Genomic DNA, 15,000 nt, shown 5'->3' on the forward strand with positions numbered 1-15,000 from the left:
CTATAGTACTAACAGGGGAGACTTAGACCTATAGTACTAACAGGGGAGACTTAGACCTATAGGACTAACAGGGGAGACTTAGACCTATAGGACTAACAGGGGAGACTTAGACCTATAGGACTAATAGGGGAGACTTAGACCTATAGGACTAACAGGGGAGACTTAGACCTATAGGACTAACAGGGGAGACTTAGACCTATAGGACTAACAGGGGAGACTTAGACCTACAGGACTAACAGGTGAGACTTAGACCTACAGGACTAACAGGTGAGACTTAGACCTATAGTACTAACAGGGGAGACTTAGACCTATAGTACTAACAGGGGAGACTTAGACCTACAGGACTCTCAGGTGAGACTTAGACCTACAGGACTAACAGCATGTACCACAACATGTTTATGTCTATCTGTATCCCTCTCTCTCTCCCCTCCCTCCTCTCTCCCTCTCTCCCTCTCTCCCTCTCTCCCCTCTCTCCCTCTCTCCCTCTCCTCCTCTCTCCCTCTCTCCCTCTCTCCCTCTCTCCCTCTCTTCCTCCTCTCTCCCTCTCCCCCTCTCTCCCTCTCTCCCTCTCTCCCTCTCCTCCTCTCCCTCTCTCCCTCTCTCCCTCTCCTCCTCTCCTCCTCTCTCCCTCTCTCCCTCTCTCCTCCTCTCCTCCTCTCCTCCTCTCCCCCTCTCCTCCTCTCTCCCTCTCTCCCTCTCTCCCTCTCTCCCTCTCTCCCTCTCTCCTCCTCTCCTCCTCTCTCCCTCTCTCCCCCTCTAGGAGTTGTTGGCAGAGGAGACTCGTCAGAAGCTGAACCTGTCAGGTCGTCTACGCCAGACAGAGGATGACAGGAACAACCTTCTAGAACAGCTGGAGGAAGAGACAGAGGCCAAGAGAGGGGTGGAGAGACAGGCCTCCAGCCTCAACATGCAGGTCAGTAGAGAGAGAGAGAGAGAGAGAGAGAGAGAGAGAGAGAGAGAGAGGCAGGAAGAGAATAGAGAGTTTGACCTTTGACCCTTTCTCTCTCTTCAGCTGTCTGACTGTAAGAAACGTCTGGATGAGCAGCAGGGGACAGTGGAACTGCTGGAGGAGGGGAAGAAACGCCTGCAGAGAGACCTGGAGGCTGCCAACTCACAGTACCAGGATTATATCATATATACTCTATATAATAGTTATATATTTGTAATAAACATCTGTAGGATCTTAATTTGATCGCTCAATTTGTTGCTGAGAATTTTCCTGCACCGTAGGAAATGCAGATGAGCTTCGTTATTTAAATAAATTAACTGAAAACTGGCATTAAAACACGGTTATAATTAACAGTATTGCAAAAATTTTGGCTAGGTAATAGCAACATTATGGACTTTAAACGTTCAAATCCTGTTGCTGCAGGATTATTTTGCTGTGACAATACTGGTCAAATGAAGATCCTACATCTGTATAGCCATGTATAATATATATATAACTAACCATATGTAACCATATGTTACTCCTTCATGGTGTGGTTGTAGGTATGAGGAGAAGGCGTGTGCCTACGATAAACTGGAGAAGAACAGGAGCAGACTACAGCAGGAACTGGAGGACATTCTGATGGACCTGGACAACCAGAGAACCTTGGTCTCCAACCTGGAGAAGAAACAGAGGAAGTTTGACCAGGTTAGGAGTCAATTCAACTAAATTCAACTCAATTCAATTAGATTCAAATCAACTTAATTTCAATTAATTTCAATTCAACTCAACTTTATTTATCCCCTCAGGGGCAACTAAGAAAGGCAAGTCAGTAACAAGAATGATCATAATCAACACAACACCCTCCACATAAAACGGACAGTACACAACAGATATCATTTCTTAGCCTGGTCCCATATCTGTTTGTGCTGTCTTGCCAACTCATTTCTTAGCCTGGTCCCATATCTGTTTGTGCTGTCTTGCCAACTTTTAACACATATTATCTTTGCATCCACCTGTGAAAAACAGTTATTTGCTCACCCCCTCCCTCCTCTCCTCTCCTCCCCTCCCCCTTCTCCACCCCTCCCCCTTCTCCACCCCTCCCCCCTCTCTTCCCCCTCTCCTCTCCACCCCTCCCCCCTCTCTTCCCCCTCTCCTCCCCTCCCCTTCTCCTCCCTCCCGGTCTCCTCTCCTCCCCTCCCCCTCTCCTCTCTTCCCCCTCTCCCCTCTTCCCCCTCTCCTCTCTTCCCCCTCTCCTCCCTCCCCCCTCTCCTCTCTTCCCCCTCTCCTCCCTCCCCTTCTCCTCCCTCCCTGTCTCCTCTCCTCCCTCCCCCTCCCTCTCTTCCCCCTCTCCCCTCTTCCCCCTCTCCTCCCCTTCCCCCTCTCCTCCCCTCCCCTTCTCCTCCCTCCCTGTCTCCTCTCCTCTCCTCCCCTCCCCCTCTCCTCTCTTCCCCCTCCCCCTCTCCTCCCCTCCCCCCTCTCCTCCCCTCCCCTTCCTCTCTCCCAGATGCTAGCGGAGGAGCGTTCCATCTCCAGTAAGTATGCTGAGGAGCGTGACCGAGCAGAGGCGGAGGCCAGGGAGAAGGAGACGCGGGCGCTGGCTCTGGGGAGGGCCTTGGAGGAGGTGCAGGGCTCCCTGGAGGAGCAGGAGAGGAGCAACAAGGCCCTCAGGGTAGAGATGGAGGACCTGGTCAGCTCCAAGGACGACGTCGGGAAGAACGTGAGTGTGTTTGTATCTCTCTCGCTGTCTTCATCTCTCTCTCTCTCTCGTTCTCTCTCTCTCTCTCGTTCTCTCTCTCGTTCTCTCTCTTTCTCTCTCGTTCTCTCTCTTTCTCTCTTTCAGGTTAATTGTGACTGATTGTGTTGTATGGTTGTCCAGGTCCATGAGCTGGAGAAGGCTAAGCGAGGTCTGGAGGCGGTGTTGGATGAGATGCATACCCAGATGGAGGAGCTGGAGGATGAACTACAGGTTGCGGAGGACGCTAAGCTACGTCTGGAGGTCAACATGCAGGCCATGAAGACACAGCATGACAGAGATCTACAGGGACATGATGAACAGGGGGAGGAGAGGAGGAAACAACTACTGAAACAGGTAGGAGACAGGGAGAGGAGACAGGGGGTGGAGAGGAGGAGACAGGGGGAGGAGAGGAGGAGCTGGAGTCCATCCCTCCCTCCCTCTCCTCCAGGTGCATGAGCTGGAGTCGGTGCGGGTTGCGACAGCCGTCTAACCTCTCTCTCTCTCCCTCCTGCTTTCTCCCTCCCCTCTGCCTCCCTCCCCTCCCTTCCTCTCCTCCAGGTGCGTGAGCTGGAGGGTGAGCTGGAGGAGGAGAGGAGGCAGCGTGCGGTGGCGACAGCAGGGAGGAAGAAGCTGGAAGGAGAGGTGAAGGATCTGGAGGACCAGGTGGAAGCCACCAGTAGGGGGCGTGACGAGGCCGTCAAACAGCTACGCAAGATACAGGTCAGTCACACAGACACCACACACCTCTTCCTCCTCTTCCTCCTCCTCCCCTCCTCCTCTTCGCCTCTTCCCCTCCCACCAGTAGGGGGCGTGATGAGGCCGTCAAACAGCAGAGGAAGATACAGGTCAGTCACACAACACTGAGAACCTGGGTGTAGGGGGAAGTTGTCTGTAGACGGTCTAGACGGTGCAGACGCTGATCCTGGGTCAGTTTAGCACTTCTCCACTAATGACCTCCACTCTCCTTCCTCTCTGGCTCCTATTCCTTCCCCTCTCCTCCTCCCTCTTCCTCTCCTCCTCCCCTCCTCCTCCTCAGGCCCAGATGAAGGAGCTCCAGAGGGAGGTGGAGGATTCCCGTGCAGCCCAGAAGGAGGTACTGTCCTCGGCCAGAGAGTCAGAGAGGAGAGCCAAGACTCTGGAGGCCGGCTTCATGCAGCTACAGGAGGTACAGTCCTCTCCCTCTCTCTCTCTCCATCTCCCCATCTCTCTGGACACAGAATATGTTAACATGGGAGAATCTTGCCTTGCGATACACACACTACTAGAAACGTCACACAAATTAAACTCTCCCTCTCTCCTGTTCTTGTCTCTTAACCACCTCTCTCTCTCTCTCTCTCTCTCTCTCTCTCTCTCTCTCTCTCTCTCTCTCTCTCTCTCTCTCTCTCTCTCTCTCTCTCTCTCTCTCGCTCCCTCGCTCCCTCGCTCCCTCGCTCCCTCCCCCCCCCCCTCCCCCCTGTAGGAGTTGGCTGCAGCAGAGAGGGCTCGTAAGCAGGCCGAGACAGAGAGAGATGAGATGTCTGAGGATCTGGCCAGCAACTCTGGGAAGTGAGTGTGTAGGCTACTTTTAAAAAGTCCCTTAGACTATGTCTCAAATGGTACCCTATTCCCCATGGGCCGTGGTCTAAAGTAGTGCACTATATAGGGAATAGGTTACATAGGACTCTGGTCTAAAGTTGTGCACTATATAGAGAATAGGTTACATTGGACTCTGGTCTAAAGTAGTGCACTATATAGAGAATAGGTTACATTGGACTCTGGTCTAAAGTAGTGCACTATATAGGGAATAGGTTACATTGGACTCTGGTCTAAAGTAGTGCACTATATAGGGAATAGGTTACATAGGACTCTGGTCTAAAGTAGTGCACTATATAGGGAATAGGTTACTATTGGACTCTGGTATAAAGTAGTGCACTATATAGGGAATAGGTTACTATTGGACTCTGTATAAAGTAGTGCACTATATAGGGAATAGGTTACTATTGGACTCTGGTATAAAGTAGTGCACTATATAGAGAATAGGTTACATTGGACTCTGGTCTAAATGGTGTCATTTGGGACACAGACCTGATCTCTTTTCCTTCATCTGTATTGATGTAGAACAACTGGACATGTGAAAACATCCTCAGTACTGTAGTAATGCTGGCATATTGCATTCACCTAGTCCCGCTAGGACTCACCCTGAAACTTGCCCTAATCTTAACACCTAACCCTTAACCCAAACTTAACCATACCCTAAAAGTAACCTTGACCCACCCTTAAATATAAACCTAACCCTTGCCTTACATTTAACCAATTCGTTTCTCCCATTCAATTCAGCAGACAAAAGAGGAAGCCAATTTAGATTATTGACATTTATACTGTAAATCTCTGCTAATCTCCTCCTCCTACTCCCTCCTCCTACTCCCTCCTCCTACTCCCTCCTCCTCCTCCTCCACCTCCTCCTCCTCCTACTCCCTCCTCCTACTCCTCCTCCTCCTCCACCTCCTCCTCCTCCTACTCCCTCCTCCTCCCCTCCACCTCCTCCTCCTCCTATCTCCTCTCTCACCACCTCCTCCTCCTCCTCCTCCTCCTCCTCCTACTCCCTCCTCCTCCTCCTCCTCTCCTCAGGTCTATGATGTCTGATGAGAAGCGTCGTCTTGAGGCTAAGATCACCCAGCTAGAGGAAGAGCTGGAGGAGGAGCAGGCCAACATGGAGATCCTCAACGACCGCCTCCGGAAGACACAACAACAGGTAGGGGAGAAGGGGAGTATACACTATGTAGTGTGTAGGGGGGAGGGGATTGTGCTTTAGGTAGGTTTTAGGGGGAAGGGGAGTATACACTAGGTAGTGTGCACTAGGTAGTGTGTAGGAAGGAGGAGTAGACCAAGAGACACTCAATGACCTCCTTTACTGACTCCCTACCTCTTCCCTTTACTGACTCCCTACCTCTTCCCTTTACTGTCTCCCTACCTCTTCCCTTTACCAGCTCCCTACCTCTTCCCTTTACCAGCTCCCTACCTCTTCCCTTTACTGTCTCCCTACCTCTTCCCTTTACCAGCTCCCTACCTCTTCCCTTTACTGACTCCCTACCTCTTCCCTTTACCAGCTCCCTACCTCTTCCCTTTACTGACTCCCTACCTCTTCCCTTTACTGACTCCCTACCTCTTCCCTTTACTGTCTCCCTACCTCTTCCCTTTACTGTCTCCTTACCTCTTCCCTTTACTGTCTCCCTACCTCTTCCCCCCCCCTTTACTGCCTCCCTACCTCTTCCCTTTACTGTCTCCCTACCTCTTCCCTTTACTGTCTCCCTACCTCTTCCCTTTACTGACTCCCTACCTCTTTCCTTTACTGTCTCCCTACCTCTCCCCTTTACTGCCTCCCTACCTCTTCCCTTTACTGTCTCCCTACCTCTTCCCTTTACTGACTCCCTACCTCTTCCCTTTACTGTCTCCCTACCTCTTCCCTTTACTGTCTCCCTACCTCTTCCCTTTATTGACTCCCTACCTCTTCCGTTTACTGTCTCCCTACCTCTTCCCTTTACTGTCTCCCTACCTCTTCCCCCCTTTACTGTCTCCCTACCTCTTCCCTTAACCAGCTCCCTACCTCTTCCTTTACTGTCTCCCTACCTCTTCCCTTTACTGTCTCCCTACCTCTTCCCCCCTTTACTGTCTCCCTACCTCTTCCCTTTACCAGCTCCCTACCTCTTCCCTTTACTGTCTCCCTACCTCTTCCCTTTACTGACTCCCTACCTCTTCCCTTTACTGTCTCCCTACCTCTTCCCTTTATTGCCTCCCTACCTCTTCCCTTTACTGTCTCCCTACCTCTTCCCTTTACTGTCTCCCTACCTCTTCCCCCCTTTACTGTCTCCCTACCTCTTCCCTTTACCAGCTCCCTACCTCTTCCCTTTACTGTCTCCCTACCTCTTCCCTTTACTGTCTCCCTACCTCTCCCCCCTTTACTGTCTCCCTACCTCTTCCCTTTACCAGCTCCCTACCTCTTCCCTTTACTGTCTCCCTACCTCTTCCCTTTACTGACTCCCTACCTCTTCCCTTTACTGTCTCCCTACCTCTTCCCTTTACTGACTCCCTACCTCTTCCATTTACTGTCTCCCTACCTCTTCCCCCCTTTACTGTCTCCCTACCTCTTCCCTTTACTGTCTCCCCTACCTCTTCCCCCTTTACTGTCTCCCTACCTCTTCCTTTACCAGCTCCCTACCTCTTCCCTTTACCAGCTCCCTACCTCTTCCCTTTACTGTCTCCCTACCTCTTCCCTTTACTGACTCCCTACCTCTTCCCTTTACTGACTCCCTACCTCTTCCCTTTACTGTCTCCCTACCTCTTCCCTTTACTGACTCCCTACCTCTTCCATTTACTGTCTCCTACCTCTTCCCCCCCTTTACTGTCTCCCTACCTCTTCCCTTTACTGTCTCCCTACCTCTCCCCCCCCTTTACTGTCTCCCTACCTCTTCCCTTTACCAGCTCCCTACCTCTTCCCTTTACTGTCTCCCTACCTCTTCCCTTTACTGTCTCCCTACCTCTTCCCCCCTTTACTGTCTCCCTACCTCTTCCCTTTACCAGCTCCCTACCTCTTCCCTTTACTGTCTCCCTACCTCTTCCCTTTACTGTCTCCCTACCTCTTCCCCCCCCCTTTACTGTCTCCCTACCTCTTCCCTTTACCAGCTCCCTACCTCTTCCTTTACTGTCTCCTACCTCTTCCCTTTACTGACTCCCCTACCTCTTCCCTTTACTGTCTCCCTACCTCTTCCCTTTACTGACTCCCTACCTCTTCCCTTTACTGACTCCCTACCTCTTCCCTTTACTGTCTCCCTACCTCTTCCCTTTACTGACTTCTTACCTCTTCCATTTACTGTCTCCCTACCTCTCCCCCCCCCCCTTTACTGTCTCCCTACCTCTTCCCTTTACTGTCTCCCTACCTCTTCCCCCCCTTTACTGTCTCCTACCTCTTCCCTTTACCAGCTCCCTACCTCTTCCCTTTACCAGCTCCCTACCTCTTCCCTTTACTCTCTCCCTACCTCTTCCCTTTACTGACTCCCTACCTCTTCCCTTTACTGACTCCCTACCTCTTCCCTTTACTGTCTCCCTACCTCTTCCCTTTACTGACTCCCTACCTCTTCCATTTACTGTCTCCCTACCTCTTCCCCCCTTTACTGTCTCCCTACCTCTTCCCTTTACTGTCTCCCTACCTCTTCCCCCCCCTTTACTGTCTCCCTACCTCTTCCCTTTACCAGCTCCCTACCTCTTCCCTTTACCAGCTCCCTACCTCTTCCCTTTACTGACTCCCTACCTCTTCCCTTTACCAGCTCCCTACCTCTTCCCTTTACTGACTCCCTACCTCTTCCCTTTACTGACTCCCTACCTCTTCCCTTTACTGTCTCCCTACCTCTTCCCTTTACTGTCTCCCTACCTCTTCCCTTTACTGACTCCCTACCTCTTTCCTTTACTGTCTCCCTACCTCCCCCCCCCTTTACTGCCTCCCTACCTCTTCCCTTTACTGTCTCCCTACCTCTTCCCTTTACTGACTCCCTACCTCTTCCCTTTATTGACTCCCTACCTCTTCCCTTTACTGTCTCCCTACCTCTTCCTTTATTGACTCCCTACCTCTTCCTTTACTGTCTCCTACCTCTTCCCTTTACTGTCTCCCTACCTCTTCCCCCCCTTTACTGTCTCCCTACCTCTTCCCTTAACCAGCTCCCTACCTCTTCCCTTTACTGTCTCCTACCTCTTCCCTTTACTGTCTCCCTACCTCTTCCCCCCCTTTACTGTCTCCCTACCTCTTCCTTTACCAGCTCCCTACCTCTTCCCTTTACTGTCTCCCTACCTCTTCCCTTTACTGACTCCCTACCTCTTCCCTTTACTGTCTCCCTACCTCTTCCCTTTATTGCCTCCCTACCTCTTCCCTTTACTGTCTCCCTACCTCTTCCTTTACTGTCTCCTACCTCTTCCCCCCCTTTACTGTCTCCCTACCTCTTCCCTTTACCAGCTCCCTACCTCTTCCCTTTACTGTCTCCCTACCTCTTCCCTTTACTGTCTCCCTACCTCTCCCCCCCCCCTTTACTGTCTCCCTACCTCTTCCCTTTACCAGCTCCCTACCTCTTCCCTTTACTGTCTCCCTACGTCTTCCCTTTACTGACTCCCTACCTCTTCCCTTTACTGTCTCCCTACCTCTTCCCTTTACTGACTCCCTACCTCTTCCATTTACTGTCTCCCTACCTCTTCCCCCCCCTTTACTGTCTCCCTACCTCTTCCCTTTACTGTCTCCCTACCTCTTCCCCCCCCTTTACTGTCTCCCTACCTCTTCCCTTTACCAGCTCCCTACCTCTTCCCTTTACCAGCTCCCTACCTCTTCCCTTTACTGTCTCCCTACCTCTTCCCTTTACTGACTCCCTACCTCTTCCCTTTACTGACTCCCTACCTCTTCCCTTTACTGTCTCCCTACCTCTTCCCTTTACTGACTCCCTACCTCTTCCATTTACTGTCTCCCTACCTCTTCCCCCCCTTTACTGTCTCCCTACCTCTTCCCTTTACTGTCTCCCTACCTCTCCCCCCCTTTACTGTCTCCCTACCTCTTCCCTTTACCAGCTCCCTACCTCTTCCCTTTACTGTCTCCCTACCTCTTCCCTTTACTGTCTCCCTACCTCTTCCCCCCTTTACTGTCTCCCTACCTCTTCCCTTTACCAGCTCCTACCTCTTCCCTTTACTGTCTCCCTACCTCTTCCCTTTACTGTCTCCCTACCTCTTCCCCCCCCCTTTACTGTCTCCCTACCTCTTCCCTTTACCAGCTCCCTACCTCTTCCCTTTACTGTCTCCCTACCTCTTCCCTTTACTGACTCCCTACCTCTTCCCTTTACTGTCTCCCTACCTCTTCCCTTTACTGACTCCCTACCTCTTCCCTTTACTGACTCCCTACCTCTTCCCTTTACTGTCTCCCTACCTCTTCCCTTTACCAGCTCCCTACCTCTTCCCTTTACCAGCTCCCTACCTCTTCCCTTTACTCTCTCCCTACCTCTTCCCTTTACTGACTCCCTACCTCTTCCCTTTACTGACTCCCTACCTCTTCCCTTTACTGTCTCCCTACCTCTTCCCTTTACTGACTCCCTACCTCTTCCATTTACTGTCTCCCTACCTCTTCCCCCCTTTACTGTCTCCCTACCTCTTCCCTTTACTGTCTCCCTACCTCTTCCCCCCCCTTTACTGTCTCCCTACCTCTTCCCTTTACCAGCTCCCTACCTCTTCCCTTTACCAGCTCCCTACCTCTTCCCTTTACTGACTCCCTACCTCTTCCCTTTACTGACTCCCTACCTCTTCCCTTTACTGTCTCCCTACCTCTTCCCTTTACTGACTCCCTACCTCTTCCATTTACTGTCTCCCTACCTCTTCCCCCCCCCTTTACCCTCTCCCTACCTCTTCCCTTTACTGTCTCCCTACCTCTTCCCCCCCTTTACTGTCTCCCTACCTCTTCCCTTTACCAGCTCCCTACCTCTTCCCTTTACCAGCTCCCTACCTCTTCCCTTTACTGACTCCCTACCTCTTCCCTTTACTGACTCCCTACCTCTTTCCTTTACTGTCTCCCTACCTCCCCCTTTACTGCCTCCCTACCTCTTCCCTTTACTGTCTCCCTACCTCTTCCCTTTACTGACTCCCTACCTCTTCCCTTTATTGACTCCCTACCTCTTCCCTTTACTGTCTCCCTACCTCTTCCCTTTATTGACTCCCTACCTCTTCCCTTTACTGTCTCCCTACCTCTTCCCTTTACTGTCTCCCTACCTCTTCCCCCCCCCCTTTACTGTCTCCCTACCTCTTCCCTTAACCAGCTCCCTACCTCTTCCCTTTACTGTCTCCCTACCTCTTCCCTTTACTGTCTCCCTACCTCTTCCCCCCTTTACTGTCTCCCTACCTCTTCCCTTTACCAGCTCCCTACCTCTTCCCTTTACTGTCTCCCTACCTCTTCCCTTTACTGACTCCCTACCTCTTCCCTTTACCGTCTCCCTACCTCTTCCCTTTATTGCCTCCCTACCTCTTCCCTTTACTGTCTCCCTACCTCTTCCCTTTACTGTCTCCCTACCTCTTCCCCCCTTTACTGTCTCCCTACCTCTTCCCTTTACCAGCTCCCTACCTCTTCCCTTTACTGTCTCCCTACCTCTTCCCTTTACTGTCTCCCTACCTCTCCCCCCCCCCTTTACTGTCTCCCTACCTCTTCCCTTTACCAGCTCCCTACCTCTTCCCTTTACTGTCTCCCTACCTCTTCCCTTTACTGACTCCCTACCTCTTCCATTTACTGTCTCCCTACCTCTTCCCTTTACTGACTCCCTACCTCTTCCATTTACTGTCTCCCTACCTCTTCCCCCCCTTTACTGTCTCCCTACCTCTTCCCTTTACTGTCTCCCTACCTCTTCCCCCCCCTTTACTGTCTCCCTACCTCTTCCCTTTACCAGCTCCCTACCTCTTCCCTTTACCAGCTCCCTACCTCTTCCCTTTACTGTCTCCCTACCTCTTCCCTCTACTGACTCCCCTACCTCTTCCCTTTACTGACTCCCTACCTCTTCCCTTTACTGTCTCCCTACCTCTTCCCTTTACTGACTCCCCTACCTCTTCCATTTACTGTCTCCCTACCTCTTCCCCCCCTTTACTGTCTCCCTACCTCTTCCCTTTACTGTCTCCCTACCTCTCCCCCCTTTACTGTCTCCCTACCTCTTCCCTTTACCAGCTCCCTACCTCTTCCCTTTACTGTCTCCCTACCTCTTCCCTTTACTGTCTCCCCTACCTCTTCCCCCCTTTACTGTCTCCCTACCTCTTCCCTTTACCAGCTCCCTACCTCTTCCCTTTATTGTCTCCCTACCTCTTCCCTTTACTGTCTCCCTACCTCTTCCCCCCTTTACTGTCTCCCTACCTCTTCCCTTTACCAGCTCCCTACCTCTTCCCTTTACTGTCTCCCTACCTCTTCCCTTTACTGACTCCCTACCTCTTCCCTTTACTGTCTCCCTACCTCTTCCCTTTACTGACTCCCTACCTCTTCCCTTTACTGACTCCCTACCTCTTCCCTTTACTGTCTCCCTACCTCTTCCCTTTACTGACTCCCTACCTCTTCCATTTACTGTCTCCCTACCTCTCCCCCCTTTACTGTCTCCCTACCTCTTCCCTTTACTGTATCCCTACCTCTTCCCCCCCCCTTTACTGTCTCCCTACCTCTTCCCTTTACCAGCTCCCTACCTCTTCCCTTTACCAGCTCCCTACCTCTTCCCTTTACTCTCTCCCTACCTCTTCCCTTTACTGACTCCCTACCTCTTCCCTTTACTGACTCCCTACCTCTTCCCTTTACTGTCTCCCTACCTCTTCCCTTTACTGACTCCTACCTCTTCCATTTACTGTCTCCCTACCTCTTCCCCCCTTTACTGTCTCCCTACCTCTTCCCTTTACTGTCTCCCTACCTCTTCCCCCCCCTTTACTGTCTCCCTACCTCTTCCCTTTACCAGCTCCCTACCTCTTCCCTTTACCAGCTCCCTACCTCTTCCCTTTACTGACTCCCTACCTCTTCCCTTTACTGACTCCCTACCTCTTCCCTTTACTGTCTCCCTACCTCTTCCCTTTACTGACTCCCTACCTCTTCCATTTACTGTCTCCCTACCTCTTCCCCCCCCCTTTACCCTCTCCCTACCTCTTCCCTTTACTGTCTCCCTACCTCTCCCCCCCCTTTACTGTCTCCCTACCTCTTCCCTTTACCAGCTCCCTACCTCTTCCTTTACCAGCTCCCTACCTCTTCCCTTTACTGTCTCCCTACCTCTTCCCTTTACTGACTCCCTACCTCTTCCTTTACTGTCTCCTACCTCTTCCCCCACCCCTTTACTGTCTCCCTACCTCTTCCCTTTACTGTCTCCCTACCTCTTCCCTTTACTGTCTCCCTACCTCTTCCCCCACCCCTTTACTGTCTCCCTACCTCTTCCCTTTACTGTCTCCCTACCTCTTCCCTTTACTGACTTCCTACCTCTTCCCTTTACTGACTCCCTACCTCTTCCCTTTACTGTCTCCCTACCTCTCCCCCCCCCCTTTACTGTCTCCCTACCTCTTCCCTTTACCAGCTCCCTACCTCTTCCCTTTACCAGCTCCCCTACCTCTTCCCCCCTTTACTGTCTCCCTACCTCTTCCCTTTACTGTCTCCCTACCTCTTCCCCCCCATTTACTGTCTCCTACCTCTTCCCTTTACCAGCTCCCTACCTCTTCCCTTTACTGTCTCCCTACCTCTTCCCTTTACTGTCTCCCTACCTCTTCCCCCCCCCTTTACTGTCTCCCCACCTCTTCCCTTTACCAGCTCCCTACCTCTTCCCTTTACCAGCTCCCTACCTCTTCCCTTTACTGTCTCCCTACCTCTTCCCTTTACTGACTCCCTACCTCTTCCCTTTACTGTCTCCCTACCTCTTCCCTTTACTGTCTCCCTACCTCTTCCCTTTACTGACTCCCTACCTCTTCCATTTACTGTCTCCCTACCTCTTCCCCCCTTTACTGTCTCCCTACCTCTTCCCTTTACTGTCTCCCTACCTCTCCCCCCTTTACTGTCTCCCTACCTCTTCCCTTTACCAGCTCCCTACCTCTTCCCTTTACCAGCTCCCTACCTCTTCCCTTTACTGACTCCCTACCTCTTCCCTTTACTGACTCCCTACCTCTTCCCTTTACTGTCTCCCTACCTCTTCCCCCCACCCCTTTACTGTCTCCCTACCTCTTCCCTTTACTGTCTCCCTACCTCTTCCCTTTACTGTCTCCCTACCTCTTCCCCCCACCCCTTTACTGTCTCCCTACCTCTTCCCTTTACTGTCTCCCTACCTCTTCCCTTTACTGACTTCCTACCTCTTCCCTTTACTGACTCCCTACCTCTTCCCTTTACTGTCTCCCTACCTCTTCCCCCCCCCCCTTTACTGACTCCCTACCTCTTCCCTTTACTGACTCCCTACCTCTTCCCTTTACTGACTCCCTACCTCTTCCCTTTACTGTCTCCCTACCTCTTCCCTTTACTGACTCCCTACCTCTTCCCTTTACTGACTCCCTACCTCTTCCCTTTACTGACTCCCTACCTCTTCCCTTTACTGACTCCCTACCTCTTCCATTTACTGTCTCCCTACCTCTCCCCCCCCCCCTTTACTGTCTCCCTACCTCTTCCCTTTACTGTCTCCCTACCTCTTCCCCCACCCCTTTACTGTCTCCCTACCTCTTCCCTTTACTCTCTCCCTACCTCTTCCCTTTACTGACTCCCTACCTCTTCCCTTTACTGACTCCCTACCTCTTCCCTTTACTGTCTCCCTACCTCTTCCCCCCCTTTACTGTCTCCCTACCTCTTCCCTTGACTGTCTGGAGTGTAGCTCCTCCCAGACCAGAGTGCATCTCCTTCTATCTCTTCCCCCTTGTCCTAACCTCTTCCTCCCATGACCCCCTCTCTAAAGTCATGTGTGTGTCTCTCTATTCCTCCCCCTGTCATCACCTGTGCGTCTCTCTATCCCTTCCTTCCCCCTAGGTGGACCAGTTGAGCAGTGAGCTGCAGGCTGAGCGTAGTTCCTCCCAGAGCAGTGAGGGCACCAGACAGCAGCTGGAGAGGCAGAACAAGGATCTGAAGGTCAAGCTACAGGAGATGGAGGGTCAGGGGAGGTCAAAGTTCAAATCCTCCATCGCCACCCTGGAGGCCAAATTACACCAGCTGGAGGAGCAGCTGGAGCTGGAGAACAGGTGAGGACAGGATAGGGGAGAAGAGTAGAGGAGGAGACAGGGGAGGAAAAGGGGGGAGAGAGGAGAGGAGGAGACAGGAACAGCTTGGGCTGGAGAACAGGTGGGGGCAGGAGAGGATGATGGGAAATGTAGTTCTTACTCACATGGTCATGAATAACTTGATCTGAATGCAAAAGGCAAGGTTGGTAAATATACACTCACTGGCCAGTTTATTAGGTACACCACCCCATTCACCAAAAATGTATCCCTCCTACAGTGAGTCGCGTGGCCGTGGCTTGCTATATAAAGCAGGCAGACAGGCATCGAGGCATTCAGTTACCGTTTGATTGAACTTCAGAATGGGTAAAACTAGTGACCTAAGCAACTTTGAGCGAGGTCGAGAGGTCGAAGCAGAATGGCAAGAATCGTGCAACCTAACAGGCGGGACACAAACAGACAAATAACGGCGCAGTACAACAGTGGTGTGCAGAACGGCATCTCGGAGCACACAACTCGTCAATCCTTGTCACGGATGGGCTATTGCAGCGGACGACCGCACCGGGTTCCACTCCTATCAGTTCTAAGCAAGAAGAAGCGGCCCCAGTGAGCATGCGATCAACAACACTGGACAATTGAGGAGTGGAAAAAC

General features: G+C 51.9%; 1 protein-coding gene across 1 annotated transcript in view; it reads left to right on the top strand.

Annotated features, from left to right (window-relative positions):
- The window catches only part of LOC121551690 (myosin-11-like), a 67,902-nt gene that overhangs the window by 41,337 nt on the left and 11,565 nt on the right, over positions 1–15,000 (top strand). The window contains exons 32-41 of the mRNA XM_041864407.2: positions 761–913; positions 1,013–1,116; positions 1,492–1,636; positions 2,436–2,648; positions 2,808–3,020; positions 3,225–3,386; positions 3,703–3,831; positions 4,126–4,211; positions 5,274–5,397; positions 14,164–14,372. Of these exons, the coding sequence (XP_041720341.2) occupies positions 761–913; positions 1,013–1,116; positions 1,492–1,636; positions 2,436–2,648; positions 2,808–3,020; positions 3,225–3,386; positions 3,703–3,831; positions 4,126–4,211; positions 5,274–5,397; positions 14,164–14,372 (1,538 nt within the window). The remainder of the gene's footprint in view (positions 1–760; positions 914–1,012; positions 1,117–1,491; positions 1,637–2,435; positions 2,649–2,807; positions 3,021–3,224; positions 3,387–3,702; positions 3,832–4,125; positions 4,212–5,273; positions 5,398–14,163; positions 14,373–15,000) is intronic.

Source organism: Coregonus clupeaformis, chromosome 35 (assembly GCF_020615455.1).
Source record: "Coregonus clupeaformis isolate EN_2021a chromosome 35, ASM2061545v1, whole genome shotgun sequence".
In the NCBI taxonomy this organism is placed as follows: Eukaryota; Metazoa; Chordata; class Actinopteri; order Salmoniformes; family Salmonidae; genus Coregonus; species Coregonus clupeaformis.